General features: G+C 44.4%; 1 protein-coding gene across 1 annotated transcript in view; it reads right to left on the bottom strand.

Annotated features, from left to right (window-relative positions):
- Positions 1-15,846, bottom strand: part of ADAMTS16 (ADAM metallopeptidase with thrombospondin type 1 motif 16) — an 89,881-nt gene that overhangs the window by 41,401 nt on the left and 32,634 nt on the right. The window contains exons 12-14 of the mRNA XM_081872597.1: positions 5,506-5,654; positions 1,294-1,466; positions 621-751 (exon numbers count right to left, since the gene is read on the bottom strand). Coding sequence (XP_081728723.1) covers positions 621-751; positions 1,294-1,466; positions 5,506-5,654 — 453 coding nt within the window. The remainder of the gene's footprint in view (positions 1-620; positions 752-1,293; positions 1,467-5,505; positions 5,655-15,846) is intronic.

The following is a 15,846-nucleotide window of genomic DNA, read 5'->3' as shown; positions in this document are numbered from 1 at the left end:
TGGTGGCCTCGCGGGGCTGACACCGGTCCCGCGAGACTGTAGTTGGGGGCGTGATTCCCGCAACCCCACCCCCTCTTGAATTCGGTAGTGGCTTTATCAGCTGATCCGCTGATAAGCCGCTTAACAGCTGATCGCTAAAAGCCGCTAAACCGCTAATAGCACTAATCCGCTAAGCTGTCAATGGGCTTGCTTCGCAAGACAAAAAAACTGCTATACGAAGAGCCTCACGGAACGGATTAATTTCGTCTTGCGAGGCACCACTGTAGCGACCCTGGCTTGCCTCTTCCTTTCTCTGCAGATAGCATTTCTCAATACAACATGTATGCCGTGTTGTCATTCACCCTCTTGACACTTCGCTTTGCTGCCTGCTGCCTGCATCCTTTTGTATTGCTAGATGTTGACCGGAGGGCAGAAGAGAGGAAGACGAGACTGTTGGCGATGTTTTTGGCATCAGCCACATGCAACTCCTACAATGTCCAATTCCAGCCTGACATTTTACCCCTCCCTCTTCAACAACATAAAATGAAAGGTAATCAGACATTACACTTTGCCTTCATGGCTTATTACGGATAAGGAATGTTGAGTGAATGGCAAAATAGAGTACCTTATTTCATTATTACCTCACAAATCCCATCTATACAGACATTAGGGCTATCTTCCAAGCAGGGTGTCCCGTCTTTGACTTTGTTCGACAGAGAAAAGAAGAAATCAAAGCCTTCTGCAATACAGTACAGCTTGCACAAGTCTTGATCTGAAATGCAAACACAACCACAAACATATGTTTATTTTTGTCCATTGGACTGTTGCTTGGGATGGGGGTTGGGCACAGAGAGATTAGGGTAAAATAACCCTCATGTTATCTTAAAACAAGGTATCTGATGAAGCAGACGTCATGTTTGCATGATTTATGAGAAAGGATCATCCACACTTCCATTTGCACTGCAAGTTCTTCCGTCAATCTGCACAAAACCCGGTTGACGTTTGTTCCAATTCAGTAGTAAGCAGTGGGTTTCCCTGGGGAAAGCTGCAGAACAAAAATGCAACCTCTCCGACCCATAACTAGAAATCGCAGGACAAAGTGAAGTGTGGATGGGCCCAAAGAGAAAATAATACGTAGTCTAAAAGCCCAGCTGAATTGGTCCTGCAGATACTGTGATCCTGGAGGTGAGTGGGAACCACCAAAGTCACATACGGAAGCCCCACATGTTCCTTCCATTGCAAAGGAATGTCTGGGTGGGGAATCATGCCCATATCTTTAAACAGCAGAATCTTAAATCCCAGATTTAAATTCACCTGCTACTTGAGTGTAAGGCTTCCACTTGTAGTTCCATCCTCTGAACCGCTTGCTGTTGAATTCTGCACACTGGGCTGCTCTGAAGCCAATGCTGTTCTTTGGGCACTTCTGACTGTTGCAGAGTTTCAACATCCGAGAGGAACCCTCGCAGAACTTTCCTCCATGCGACGGTCTGCAATGTTGAGGTGGGGGAGGAAGCTTACTTCAAATCAGGTGCTAACCATTTTAGCAACATATATTTGAATAAACCAACACAAAGCAGAGGATAAAGTAGCCATTCGCATAGCAATATTTTGATTCCAGCTTAGTTGAATCCATCAGCCTCAGTGCATTCAGTACAGGCTTCCTTGCAGTACAGTGGTACCTCGGGTTAAGTACTTAATTCATTCCGGAGGTCTGTTCTTAACTGAAACACCACTTTAGCTAATGGGGCCTCCTGCTGTCGCTGCACTGCCGGAGCACAATTTCTGTTCTCATCCTGAAGCAAAGTTCTTAACCTGAAGCACTATTTCTGGGTTAGTGGAGTCTGTAACCTGAAGCGTATGTAACCTGAGGTACCACTGTACTCTCAAGATGAGGCGCAGGTGAGCTAACAACAGAGGCCAAACTGCACCAGTAAGAACAGGATGCCCCCCCTCTTCTCACTGTCATATGCTCAGATCTCACTGGATCCTTCTTCCAGTTAAGCTAAAACCACACCAGCTCCTAATTTGCAGAAAGCTTTGTTCCCAGGTTCATTCCCACTGTCCCCTTCAGTTGCTGAAGGCATTCTGGAAAAGCAGGCTGTTTACAAGATCAAACCCTAAACAAATTAACATTAAAAAAGTCATCTGTGTCAAGGTCTGAGGTCAATGTGGAAATCCCCCATAACTATTTTAATAAAGTTGAAGGATGTGTACATTCCAAAGCTAAATATGCTTCGTGGCTTGATGGAGACTGCATTAAGGCACTTAGAATATTCTTCTTTGTGCCAAGAGAAGGTCAAATGATAAGCCCAGGGAACTGCAAATATGCATATCATATTATATCCTAAGTTTACCCCCTAGTGAGAAGACATCCTCCAGCTACCAGGCAAATGTCTGGTAGCATATTTCTGCCACTATTACCAAGCATCTAGTTGGCACCAACAATACATTGCGTAGGTGGAACAGGTCAAGTGACACTGAGAAAGTTCCTATTCCAATCGAATACAGACGTTAGTTGGAGGATGCAGACAAGGGCTTCTAGTTTCAGTACAGATATTCTTGAGCACTAGATCACCGTTTTTGAATCCATCTCTCCAACTTTGTCTAAGACCTGGTCTACACATTTAGCACACCGAGGTGGCAGAATAGACTCTACTACATGAGGTGTACTTGACTAAGTGAATACCGGGCTCCATAAAAACAAAACAAACTTGCAGCAAATACAAAATTAGCCTACACAGAGCAGTCTGGACCACAAACTTCACCTCTAACATGGCATTTTCTTTTCATTTGTAGGGTATGTTTTAAATCAGGGAGCAGTAAAAAGAAAATACGGCACCTCCCCTCATCTGAAGTTGGGAGGGGCACAGTCAATTCCACCATACCAGGCTTCTACTGCATTTAATTTTATACAATATAATATCCATATCTTACATCCTTAAAATTCAAGCAGACTGCAGTTTCAATATGGCCTTATATACCTTTATGTGCTCAATAACAAACATCTGTGCTTATTTTGATTGGTTAGCCAAAACTGGCAAGAGTGTTTCCCTCTGCGTTTTCTGAAGGTGCCTTGGAACCTCTGTTACTTTTTCTGGAAATCAGCCTGAACATGACCATGCCCGTTTTGCAGATACCGTGCAATGGAAATGCACTCTCAGCATCTGAATGCTAAAGGAAATTGTTAAGAAGTTGGTTTTGAACAAAGATAAGCCAAGAAAGCATCCTGAAAACATCTGGTTAAACTTTTGTGGAGCAGAAACAAATAACTACCTCCAGCGTGAAGTACTGGTTATGGCTGAACATAGGCCTAGGGAGACCCAGGCTCAAATTGCTGTGGTGCCACAAAGCCTAATGCTTGGGCAAGTTACTATCCCTCAGTTTAACCTGTACCTTAGTTTAACCTGTGAGGATGAAGTAGGAGGCTATGCATAGCTCCCCAGAGAAAGGGTGTGCTTTAAAACATTTCCTTAGCTGTTTAAATGTATTTGCTGAGATTTCATGTTATGGGAAACACCCTCCCCTCAAACGTTTTTTAAACAATTGATTATTATATCTCCATAGTGCTCTTCCTCCAAGGAGTACAGAAGTAAGTCCCACTGAATTTTGCTCCTTTCAAGGAGCATGTGACGCTGTCAGTCTGGTACATTAGCAGTCAAACCTTACAAATACACGCTCTTGCTAGTTAGCATGAGAAGTGGCTAAGTCCACAGAGCTGTATTGTTGGTAGGCAGATACTTAAACCATAGAAATACAATTGGTAGAGAGGACTCTGTGTTATGTCATTTCCCTTCCTCTCCTGGAAAGGAAGGAGCATATAATACTTCCTGTTCCTCTCCCTCTCTTCCTTTGACCAACTTTGGATGCAGACATGCCTCTGCTCGCTGCAGTTTTAGGCACATGTCTGAAGCTGGTTAAACTGTAAATATACCGTATTTTTTGCTCTATAACACTCACTTTTTCCCTCCTAAAAAGTAAGGAGAAATGTGTGTGCATCTTATGGAGCGAATGCAGGCTGCGCAGCTATCCCAGAAGCCAGAACAGCAAGAGGGATTGCTGCTTTCACTGCGCAGCGATCCCTCTTGCTGTTCTGGCTTCTGAGATTCAGAATATTTTTTTTTCTTGTTTTCCTCCTCCAAAAACTAGGTGCGTCTTGTGGTTCTTGTTTTCCTCCTCCTCCAAAAACTAGGTGTGTCTTATGGTTTGGTGTGTCTTATAGAGCGAAAAATACGGTAAGTATTTTGCCTGCATACTTTTTTCTGGCTACTGTTGCTGTGAACTAAAGAATGATTATAAAGTAAGTAAATCTTATTTTTAAACTTGCTTTACTAGCTGTTGCCTGATTCTTTATTAAGCAGGGTAAGATGGGACAGTCATCTCAGAACAAGGTTTGAAAGCCTAATTCCTATGCTTTTGTTGCCAAGGATGGGATTTTGAAGCTCTTCAACCCACATATGAGATAAATTATCCATTAAAATCCATCTCACAGTCAGATCTGCTTAGAACAGAGATGTCTGATTCAACTAGCAGTAGTTCTTCATGCTCTCAAGCAGATGTCTTTCCCAACCCTGTTAAAAACAAGATCCTTTTAACTAAAGATCCTGGAGACTGAAACTTAGGATCTTATGAAAGCAAATTGTGTGCTGTGCTACTGAACTATGGAAAACTGTATCACAACACGTCTCAAATGGAGGTAAACAGAAGGCTCATCCATACTTCCACTTGTCCCACTGCTTTCCCCCAGGAAAACCCGCAGTTTGGTGCTAAATAGGAACAAATTGCAAGTTCCCTGTGGATTGACGTTTGTTGTGGTTTAGCAGTAAAGAGTGGGTTTTCCCGGAAAAGTGGTGGGGCAAAGGTAAAACCACTTGGACCTGTGCTTTATGGGCACAGGAGAAGCAGAAGTGTGGACAAGCCCCAGTCTTGTGTTTTGCAATGTTTGCTATAAACAAGGAGATGCACCCAGTGCATGACATTGCTGAAGCACTCTACAGTGGTACCTCGGGTTACATACGCTTCAGGTTACATACGCTTCAGGTTACACACTCCACTAACCCAGAAATAGTGCTTCGGGTTAAGAACTTTGCTTCAGGATGAGAACAGAAATCGTGCTCTGGCGGCGCGGCGGCAGCGGGAGGCCCCATTAGCTAAAGTGGTGCTTCAGGTTAAGAACAGTTTCAGGTTAAGAACAGACCTCTGGAACGAATTAAGTACTTAACCTGAGGTCAGTGGCGTAGCGTGGGTTGTCAGCACCCGGGGCAAGGCAAGTAATTTGCGCCCCCTAAGCCGTGGATTTGCGCCCCCTAACCCTACCCCTAACCCTAACCCCCAGAGGCTGCGCCCGGTGCGGCCGGCCCCCCTGCACCCCCCACGCTACGCCACTGCCTGAGGTACCACTGTATTGTGCCCTTTGCGCCTTAGCTGCTGATGCAAGCCATTACCCATAACTAAAGAAATGGTTATGGCTTTGCAACATCTGGCTTATTCCACCACATTTAGACTTGAAAAAAAGAAACTCTCAGTCACCTTGGATTCGTACAATTTCGCTCTCGGTGAGATATGCCTCCTCCGCAGGTTCTGGAACACGATGACCACCGGGACCACTCTGACCACTGTCCATGGGTTGGCTTGGGCCCTTCATCGCCATACTTGACACACTGCCCTCCACGGCACCACTGCAACATATAACGTATAATGTTTGCTCATTGCTCCATACTTTCAAGTGCAAATGATTTTGCATCAAGAGTTTGCAACACCTCATGTCTCACCAACAAAGAAGCCACCTCACTTATATTATTTATCCCACCCAACCACACAGTTTTAAACTTTGTTTAATACTTTCAGACTTCTCAAGACTGCTTTTTAGAAGCTCCCTCCTGCTTCAGTTATGGACTGAGGAATCCTGACTCAATTAACTGGAGGGAAGGGCTTAGTACTGAGTGGAGTTGTCTCCCTGTTTGTAGACAAAAGCTCCACTGGGCGCAGAAAGGGAGCATTTGCCAGAGAAGCTCCTGCTACACTGTGCTAAACTCTACAAGCATAGATCTACCCCCAGCAATGTGCTGAGCGCATGTAGGGCAGCAGAATCCATGCACACCCTACCACCATTATATGTCTTCATTGGCAATATTCATAGGTATGCGACAGACACACACAAGTTGGGAGGTGGAGTCTAGTGCCACAATGTGCCCCCACTTTGTGCATTAATTGAAACGACACAGGACCCCCCCCCCCAAAGAGGACATATGTGCAAATACAAGAGACCAACAGATAGGAACACAAATCTTAGCTGCTGAACCACAGCCCTGATATGCAAGATTTATGCATGGGTTGTATAAATTGTGAGCATTTCTTAGCTTTCAGAAGTCCTGCTAAGACTGAGATACAAGTTAAACCACAAGAATTTGGGTGTTTTGGTGAACTCCCTTGAAGATTTATGCTTTCCTTTGAGACACCTGGACAATGTGATAAAGTACTGTATGTCCAAGGTCACACTGCTTTTCCAGGAGACAAAACAACCAAGTGTGTGTTCCATTTCAGTGTCTCCTAGCCTTCACTCGGGAAGTTAACAAACTTTTTGGTGTTTGACGATTTTGATGAGGGAAGTAAGCAAACCACACTGCACCAAACTATTTTTCCAGGATAAATAATGGCATTCATTTTTTTGTTTTTGTTTTTCAACAAATGGGATGTATATACACCAGCAATCTGTGGGTAGGGATGGGGGTAGAAATTAGATTTAAGTTCATATTCAAAGGTGGATCTACCTAATCCACACTTTCTGAAACAATCTGAGAACTGAAACTTTGCCATCCTTTAAAAGTTACATGGGAAGGGATGCAGGTGGCGCTGTGGTCTAAACCACAGAGCCTAGGGCTTGCTGATCAGAAGGTCGGCAGTTCGAATCCCCGCAACGGGGTGAGCTCCCGTTGTTCAGTCCCAGCTCCTGCCAACCTAGCAGTTCAAAAGCACGTCAAAGTGCAGGTAGATAAATAGGTACCGCTCCGGCGGGAAGGTAAACAGCATTTCCGTGTGCGGTAGTGGTTCGCCAGAAGCGGCTTAGTCATGCTGGCCACATGACCCGGAAGCTGTCTGCGGACAAACACCGGCTCCCTCGGCCTATAGAGCGAGATGAGCAAGCAACTCCAGAGTCATCCACAACTGGACTTAACAGTCAGGGGTACTTTTACCTTTACCTTTAAAAGTCACATTTCCCTGAATTTTGCAATGCGGTTCTCCAGGCAACTAATATACCCAAAAATGCATATACTGGGATAAAGTGTCCACAAAAACATGTAGTGAAAACAGTGTGCAAAAATATATTATAATAGGGAGAATCCATTAGCAAAAATGTATGGATTAGGAAAAACTGCATATAAAGATCTGAATGCTCAGAGGTATTCACGCTAAAATGCTGATGGATTTTCTTGAGGGCTTAAGAAAGAAAATCAGAAGTTGATTCAGAAGTGAGGAGAACTGGGAAAATGAGAAATGAAATTGACACCCTGCCTAGGTTTTCGGGAGGATGTGTGTGGCTGCTGCTGCTGCTCCTTACACATCACCCCTCAGGTAATGTTTTGCAAAGAAATGTGGGGTGAGATGTGGTATTGCCACATTCAGCATATCTGCCTGGTGGCCCAAGCAGAAGTTCTTCTTCTCATGTGATTAGAATCAGTGGAGATACACTAGAAAGGTCCACCACCTCTGCTACATGCCTTGGAAATAAGCAGCTATCCTATATTTAAAAGACATCTGAAGGCAGCCCTGTTCAGGGAAGTTTTTAATATTTAATGCTGTACTGTTTTTAACATTTGATTGGGAGCTGCCCAGAGTGGCTGGGGAAACTCAGCCAGATGGGCGGGGTATAAATAATAAATTTATTATTATTATTATTATTATTATTATTATTATTATTATTTATTATTATTGGAGCTCAGGCTTCCTATTCTCCATGCATTGAAGGAAGACGTCTGCATTGAAAAGCCCACTGAACTTTCATGATTTAGAACTGAGATTATGCACAGTTCTGAAGCATACACTGAGCTTCCCTCATTGCATGGAGAAAAGGTATTCTGTTTTCCCTGAGTTGGGAACTGTGCAACATGGTTATTACTGACATTTTCTTGCTTTCTTTTTTTAAAAAAAGCCAATACATGCATCCTGCCATTTTTCAGTGTAAAGAATTAGAAAGATCTACAAATGCACACTTGTTTCCCTTTGGTGTTCTGTGCCCTTGTTAACCACCAATCAAGCTGAATATTCAAGTTACTCCTGCTAAAGTATTTCTGGCTTCAGATCATGGTCTTAAAAAGGGGCTTTGCTGTCACTGTCTTGCTTCGTTGACATCTCTAATTTACGACCCTTTTTAAAAAAAGCTTAGTCAGCAATGAATCAGAGTTCAAAAAGAAAGCTAAATCTTGGAAAGGGGGTGGGCTGTCTGCAGCATTCGACTAGACCATCCTGCTCAAATTCCAGGAATAAAATAGAAGGCAACACAGTGGCTGCTGATCTGTAAGGGCTCCGGAATTTCGGTGCCCTTGTCCCACTGCTCTTCAGGTCCTTTTGCCCAGCTGCAAGTTTCTCTGCTGAGTTCTCTGGCCTCATTCATATGTTACCTGGAGTGGTGTGGCTGCTGCCATCTTTTGAGTGCTCTCTTGCTGCTCTTGGTAACTTCCAGTCCAGTGTGATAAGGGGGAATTGTGAGGTTTTGAATCATGCTAGCAACCTGGGTGGCGTTGTGGTTTAAACCACTGTGCCGCTTGGACTTGCCGATCGGAAGGTCGGCGGTTCAGGGCTCCACGAGGGGGTGAGCTCCAGTTGCTCGGTCCCTGCTCCTGCCTACCTAGCAGTTTGAAAGCACTTCAGTGCAAGTAGATAAATACCGTATTTTTTGCTCTATAAGACTCACTTTCTCCCTCCTAAAAAGTAAGGGGAAATGTGTGTGCATCTTATGGAGTGAATGCAGGCTGTGTAGTTATCCCAGAACCCAGAACAGCAAGAGGGATTGCTGCTTTCACTGTGCAGTGATCCCTCTTGCTGTTCTGACTTCTGAGATTCAGAATATTTTTTTCATGTTTTCCTCCTCCAAAAACTAGGTGCGTCTTGTGGTCTGGTGCGTCTTATAGAGTGAAAAATACAGTAGGTACCGCTCTCGTGGGAAGGTAAACGGCATTTCCGTGCGCTGCTCTGGCTTCGCCAGGAGCAGCTTAGTCATGATGGCCACATGACCCAGAAAAATTGTCTTTGGAAGCAGACAAACGCCGGCTCCCTCGGCCTGTAAAGTGAGATGAGTGCCACAAACCCAGAGTCATTCATGACTGGACTTAACTGTCAGGGGTCCTTTACATTACCTAGCAACCTGGGCATTGCAGGCTAGGACACAACCATGTAATTCCCCACAAACCACAAGGGTAGAAGTTATCAAGAGTAATGTAGGCACAATCCTGCCTTGGCAGATAGTCATGTCTCCCCAGGAAATGCAGAAATGGGGTCTGATTACCAGTAAATTTATGATTTAGCTTGTGTACCCTAAGAGAACATCTAGCAGACGTGCACCAGGCTATAATCTGGTTCTGGGCCTAAGGCAGAAATAGAGAGTCTGTGGCTCTCCAGATGTGGACGACTCCTCAGCCCTAGGCAGCAGGACCAATGGCCAAGGATTATGGGAGCTGTAATCCAGTAACATTTAGAAGGCCACAGGTTCCCCATGAACAGCCTTGGAAATCTCCAGAAGGGAAGCTGCCCTCACAAGTTGCTATCTAAGAAGGTTTACTTCTCTTTAAAATAGTTCTGGTAGATCCAAACTTAGGCCTCACCTCAACTTCCTTTGGCACTGTACTTTCCAGGAACAGATATGCACTTTAAAGTTCCCTGTACAAGTGTTTTTGTCATTTGTCCCAGAGCCTTCCCTGGGAAAACTTGCTCTTTAGTGCTGAAATGGAGCAAGTGTCAGAATACTGCAAACCTGTTTGCTCTGATTCGGTCGTAAAATGTGAGTTTTCCTGGAGAAAGCGCCAGGAAACAAACAGAAAAGAAAGTCTGGATGAACCCTCAATCAAGCTTAGAAAAGATTCATTATAAACAATAGGAAATAAGTTATTTGTGATCATCTGTGTAGTATTATAAAATAAAATAAATATAAAAATAATATGAGGGGAAATATCCAAGATTATTTAGCATACTGCCATCACTATCTAAAAGAAGAAAACAATAATTCTATACTATCTAACACTGCCCAAGATAGTATGGATTTAATCTACTTAGATAGAAAGCTGCTATTGATTAGCCGGCTGACTCCAATTCTCACAATTTCTAATCATTCACTTAACCTGATTATTTCTCAACATCCCAGAATCCACTCATCAATCAGTGATAGAACTGGAGATTTCTGTATCTTTGCCATTTCAATTGCTAATGTTGGAGAAACTACTTCCATATGTGATTTCCTTAGAATACGATAAGGATAACTAAAAAAAGTAATCCTAAAGAAATCCATTGGCAATTGATAAAGCCACAATTTTTTAAATTATCTGAATAGTTTGGTTCCGAAACTCCTATGCAATTGCACAACGCTAGGAGCAGCGAATCAAAGTCCAGGGAAGTTTGCCTCCAATTGCCTCTTCCTTCAGAAATACAATGAAAGCTATTTGCAATCCACTGCATGGAGGTTCCCTCAAAACTAAGTTCACCCACAAAACTAAGGTCCTGGCACGTGAAATCAAAAATACCCTTCCTTTCAAAGCCACAAAAGGGAACTCTCTATATTGACAAGCCAGTCTGCTACATTCCACATGGGAAGGCAAATGTGTTCCCACCAGAATTGAACTATTTGTCCTGGGGATAAATATGGCTTTCCAGATGTTGTCGGACCATCCCTCATTACTGACTATGCTGGCTGGGGATGGTGGGAGCTGGAGTCTGACAACATCTGAAGGGCCACAGGTCCCCCATCCCTGGCACAAAATGTACATATCTGAGGTAAAGTGGGTGACACCAAGACACAACAAGGAGATAGGTCCAGGGCAAGTTGCTTCGCTTCCAGACATGGTTTGCCTTTGCTGCCAAGGAGTGTGGTGGAGTCTCCTTCTTTGGAGGTCTTTAAGCAGAGGCTTGACAACCATATGTCAGGAGTGCTCTGATGGTGTTTCCTGCTTGGCAGGGGGTTGGACTCGATGGCCCTTGTGGTCTCTTCCAACTCTAGGATTCTATGATTCTATGATTCTATGATTCTATGATTCATCAGTCATAATGTGTAACTCATGCATACACCCAAACAATCCTGTATGAAGATGTAGGCCTCTGACACTACAACTTTGACTTAGCCAAAATAGGAGTGAGGAATTCAGGAGATTTTGCATCAGTCAACTTTCAGTACTGACACTGAATGTTCAGCCTGAACACTGAGGTCCAGCTCTGAGGGCCTTCTGGTGGTTTCCTCACTGTGAGAAGTGAGGTTACAGGGAACCAGGCAGAGGGCCTTCTTGGCAGTGACACTTGCCCTGTGGAATGCCCTCCTTTCAGATGTCAAGGAAATAAACAACTACAGTGGGTGGTACCTCCAGTTGCGGATGGGATCAGTTCCGGAGCTCCGGTCAGATCCCGAGGTTTCTGCAACTGTAGCGACTGCTTCTGCGCATGTGCATGCAGCGGCAGACAGCTTCTGCGCATGTGTGTGGTGCGGTAAAGCGCTTCTGCGCATGTGCGTGGGGCAAAACACTTCCGGGTTTGCTGCTTTCGCAACCTGAAGTGTACGTTACCTGAGGGTAACATAAGCCGATGTGCTACTGTACTTTTAGAAGACATCTGAAGGCAACCCTGTTTAGGGAGGTTTTTAATGGTTGATGTTTTATTGTGCTTTTAATATTCTGTTGAGAGCTGCCCATAGTGGCTGGACAAACCCAGGCAGAAGGGTGGGGTATAAATAATAAAATTATATCATCATCATCATCATCATCATCATCATTACTATGAGCTGGCCTGGTAGAGAGTGTAGGGGGAGGCGAGCTATGAATGGGGAAACGAAATCCATTGGTTTTACTCACTGTACCCAACATGCAAAATGGCCTTTCTAAATTTCAGCAGGACTCGCACCCGTAACTGACTCTGTACTCTTCATATGTAAAATATAAGATGAAGAAAGACTGAGAAAGCTTGCTAATATAATTCTGCCATGAATGCCTTCTGTGCAGCACATGCGCCCTGATCCAGAGATAGTAATCCATGCGTGGAAGCAGGATTCTGTGCATGGATCAGAGATGGTGAGAATGTTTCATAGAATCATAGAATCATAGAGTTGGAAGAGACCGCAAGGGCCATCGAGTCCAACCCCCTGCCAAGCAGGAAACACCATCAGAACACTCCTGACATATGGTTGTCAAGCCTCTGCTTAAAGACCTCCAAAGAAGGAGACTCCACCACACTCCTTGGCAGCAAATTCCACTGTCGAACAGCTCTTACTGTCAGGAAGTTCTTCCTAATGTTTAGGTGGAATCTTCTTTCTTGTAGTTTGGAGCCATTGCTCTGTGTCTGCTTCTCTGGAGCAGCAGAAAGCAACCTTTCTCCCTCCTCTATGTGACATCCTTTTATATATTTGAACATGGCTATCATATCACCCCTTAACCTCCTCTTCTCCAGGCTAAACATGCCCAGCTCCCTTAGCCATTCCTCATAAGGCATCGTTTCCAGGCCTTTGACCATTTTGGTTACCCTCCTCTGGACACGTTCCAGTTTGTCCGTGTCCTTCTTGAACTGTGGTGCCCAGAAGTGGACACAGTACTCCAGGTGAGGTCTGACCAGAGCAGAATACAGTGGCACTATTACTTCCCTTGATCTAGATGCTATACTCCTATTGATGCAGCCCAGAATTGCATTGGCTTTTTTAGCTGCCGCGTCACACTGTTGGCTCATGTCAAGTTTGTGGTCAACCAAGACTCCTAGATCCTTTTCACATGTACTGCTCTCAGTACATGTTTCAGGAGCACAGCTGTATGAAGGCATTTTCCGTTATGGCCAATGTGTGCATTAGTTAGGAAAGTACATTAGAATGTTCGTCCGTTTGAAAGTACTGCAGTTCTGATATGTAACTTCTGTATTTGGATGAATGCACAAGCCTGCTTTTGTCTGTGAATTACCTTTACTGGACCAGGCACTGGTATTTAAAATCTTACATTTCAAAGTTAACTATCCACAGTCACCTCATTAGATTTCTCTGTTATTGTTATGGATTAATCTCAGACATGACCCCCTTTTGCTTTGAGAATGAGTTACGATTTACGGCAAGTGAAACTTTAGAAACCGAAAGTAGGAGAATGGAGAAAGGGAAGCAAATGGACTTTACATAGTATACCATCTGATTTATAGGTGAAGTAATCTATTTGAGATTAATTGTCCCTGCCTGTTATTCTTGGACAAAAATAAAATAAAAACTGCACCCACCACTTCTCTTGGGACTGTCAGTCAGGATTACACCCAATTTAACCTAAAAGCACATGTTCACTTTGATGTGAAGATCTTAAACTGTGTCTGTCTGCATTCATCTTGACAAGTGCTTTGTGTATGATATCCTTAAAATCTAGTCTGGAGTCAAATGACTCAACAGTTCAGTTTGGAAAAGGAGAGTGATATGATATTTCTTCTTCTAGGAACTGGAGCTATCCCTCTTTCGAGTCATCGCTAAAGAGATCAACTACGTTAATCTGTTTGGATTAGTGGATTATCTGGAGCCCTTTCTCACCTCTTTATGGAAACATGTAAGCCACACAAAGCCCATCAAAAATGTGAAGAGGGGAGACAAAAAATCCCTGCATCACCAGGTCCGCATTGCTCTTTCTCTCCATAGGGGTGTGTGGCAAGAGGTGGTGGCAGTTTTGCAGCAGGGCCAAATTAAATACGGCACCATTTGTGCAATTAGCACTGGCATGAATTTACACTAAAATTAGCAACTCTATGAATAGGGGCAAACCTAGACAGCATCTTAAAAAGCAGAGACATCACCTTGCCGACAAAGGTCCGTATAGTTAAAGCTATGGTTTTCCCAATAGTGGGGCATGGAAGTGAGAGCTGGACCATAAAGAAGGCTGATCGCCGAAGAATTGATGCTCTTGAATTATGGTGCTGGAGGAGACTCCTGAGAGTCCCATGGACTGCAAGAAGATCAAACCTATCCATTCTGAAGGAAATCAGCCCTGAGTGCTCACTGGAAGGACAAATCCTGAAGCTGAGACTCCAATACTTTGGCCACCTCATGAGAAGAGAAGACTCCCTGGAAAAGACCCTGATGTTGGGAAAGATTGAGGGCACAAGGAGAAGGGGATGACAGGATGAGATGCTTGGACAGTGTTCTCGAATCTACTAACAAGAGTTTGACCAAACTGCAGGAGGCAGTGGAAGACAGGAGTGCCTGGTGTGCTCTGGTCCATGGGGTCTCGAAGAGTCGGACACGATTAAATGACTAAACAAAAACAAATGAATAGTGGGGTTTTTTTAAGTGTCGAGATTATGGTGAGGAACGGAGGTGACCTTCAACCCTTTCCTCCCCACTATAGACCTAGACTGAATGGGGTCTCCCAGATTTCCTTGAATAAGAGTACAAATGGGGCACCCTTCTAGTGTAAACAGTAGTGTTTAAGTCCCCTTCCCTTCTCCATCAGGGTGCCAACCTGTATCTCACATTAACACTTAAAAAGCACAACACAATTGCTAATTAATACAGAATGAAGGGGGGGCTGGTTAATTTGGAAAGAAAAACACACCCTCGGAGTTAACAGCATGGCCACCTTGTGTTACTAAAATGTAAAAGTGGCCCTCAGATAATTTGAAATTTGGACCCCTAGTGACTAAATGGTGTTACTAAACGTATAGCTTGGTAGATCTTACTTTCAGGAGATTGGGAGGGTAGAAAAGCAATGAGGAGGCAGAAACAGTAGAGGGTATGGAAGAGAGTTTTCCTTGTGGTGTGGCTGCCATCAAATTGGTAGTTGAATGGCTGAAGCTCCACCTGGGGTCAGGGGGATGGTCAAATGTCCCCCCCCCCCCGAGTGAACCCATGCAATTATATGGGAGGTACCTACACTACTGCTTTATCTCTAGGGCCCAGTGATGCTAATGTGCCGCTCCCCCATAATCTACTGGATGCTTTTCAGAAGACAAATCATTTTCACAGTTGCGTGTGAAGACCCCCAAAACCACCCCCAAAATAAATCATAATGGACACAGAATATTAGTTTAAGGTTTTTGGCATTAATTTGGCCACAACTTTATTGATTACAGCATGTGAGTGGTTGCTTAGGCAATTGGTTCGGACTACATGAACCCTGCACTCAGGCAGGAACAGGACTGACAACTGGAACCTCCAGAGGCCAGTAAGGGGAAACATACTGGGGGAGCACAGAGGCGGATTTCCGCCTTTTAGTTCACCCCAGGTGCTCCCAGGGACTCAGGCATGGCCCTACCCCTGAGAGGGGATCGGACAGAACAAATCGAGTCCCTGGGTTCCTTTAAGGGAATTCCCTTGCAGCAGCAGCAGCAATATGAGGGGCAGGCACAGCCAATCCACAATCCCCTCCACCAAACAATGAACCAATGCCTAACCGCCAACCTTACAAAGTTGCGACGATTTGCTACTCGGTAGGCAAAAACCAAGTGGCACCAGCCAATCAGCCAAGTGGCAAAATTCCTACCGGGCCCCTGCTCCAAAAACAGATGGCCCCTAGACAGGCATAGCAAGGTTACAAACACTGCCCCAAAATAAAGGGAGGGAGGGTGGGAGATCTGCTGCACGATGCGAAAGAGAAAGCTCCTTGCATCGTGCAGTCCTTTAAATAGCCCCCTCTGTACCAATCAAAACCCAAAGAGCCAAATTTCTACTCC

This window comes from Podarcis erhardii (genome assembly GCF_964252035.2).
Source record: "Podarcis erhardii genome assembly, chromosome: 8".
In the NCBI taxonomy this organism is placed as follows: domain Eukaryota; kingdom Metazoa; phylum Chordata; class Lepidosauria; order Squamata; family Lacertidae; genus Podarcis; species Podarcis erhardii.
The sequence above is the reverse complement of the archived record's forward strand: the minus strand, read 5'-3'. Positions and strand labels throughout refer to the sequence as shown.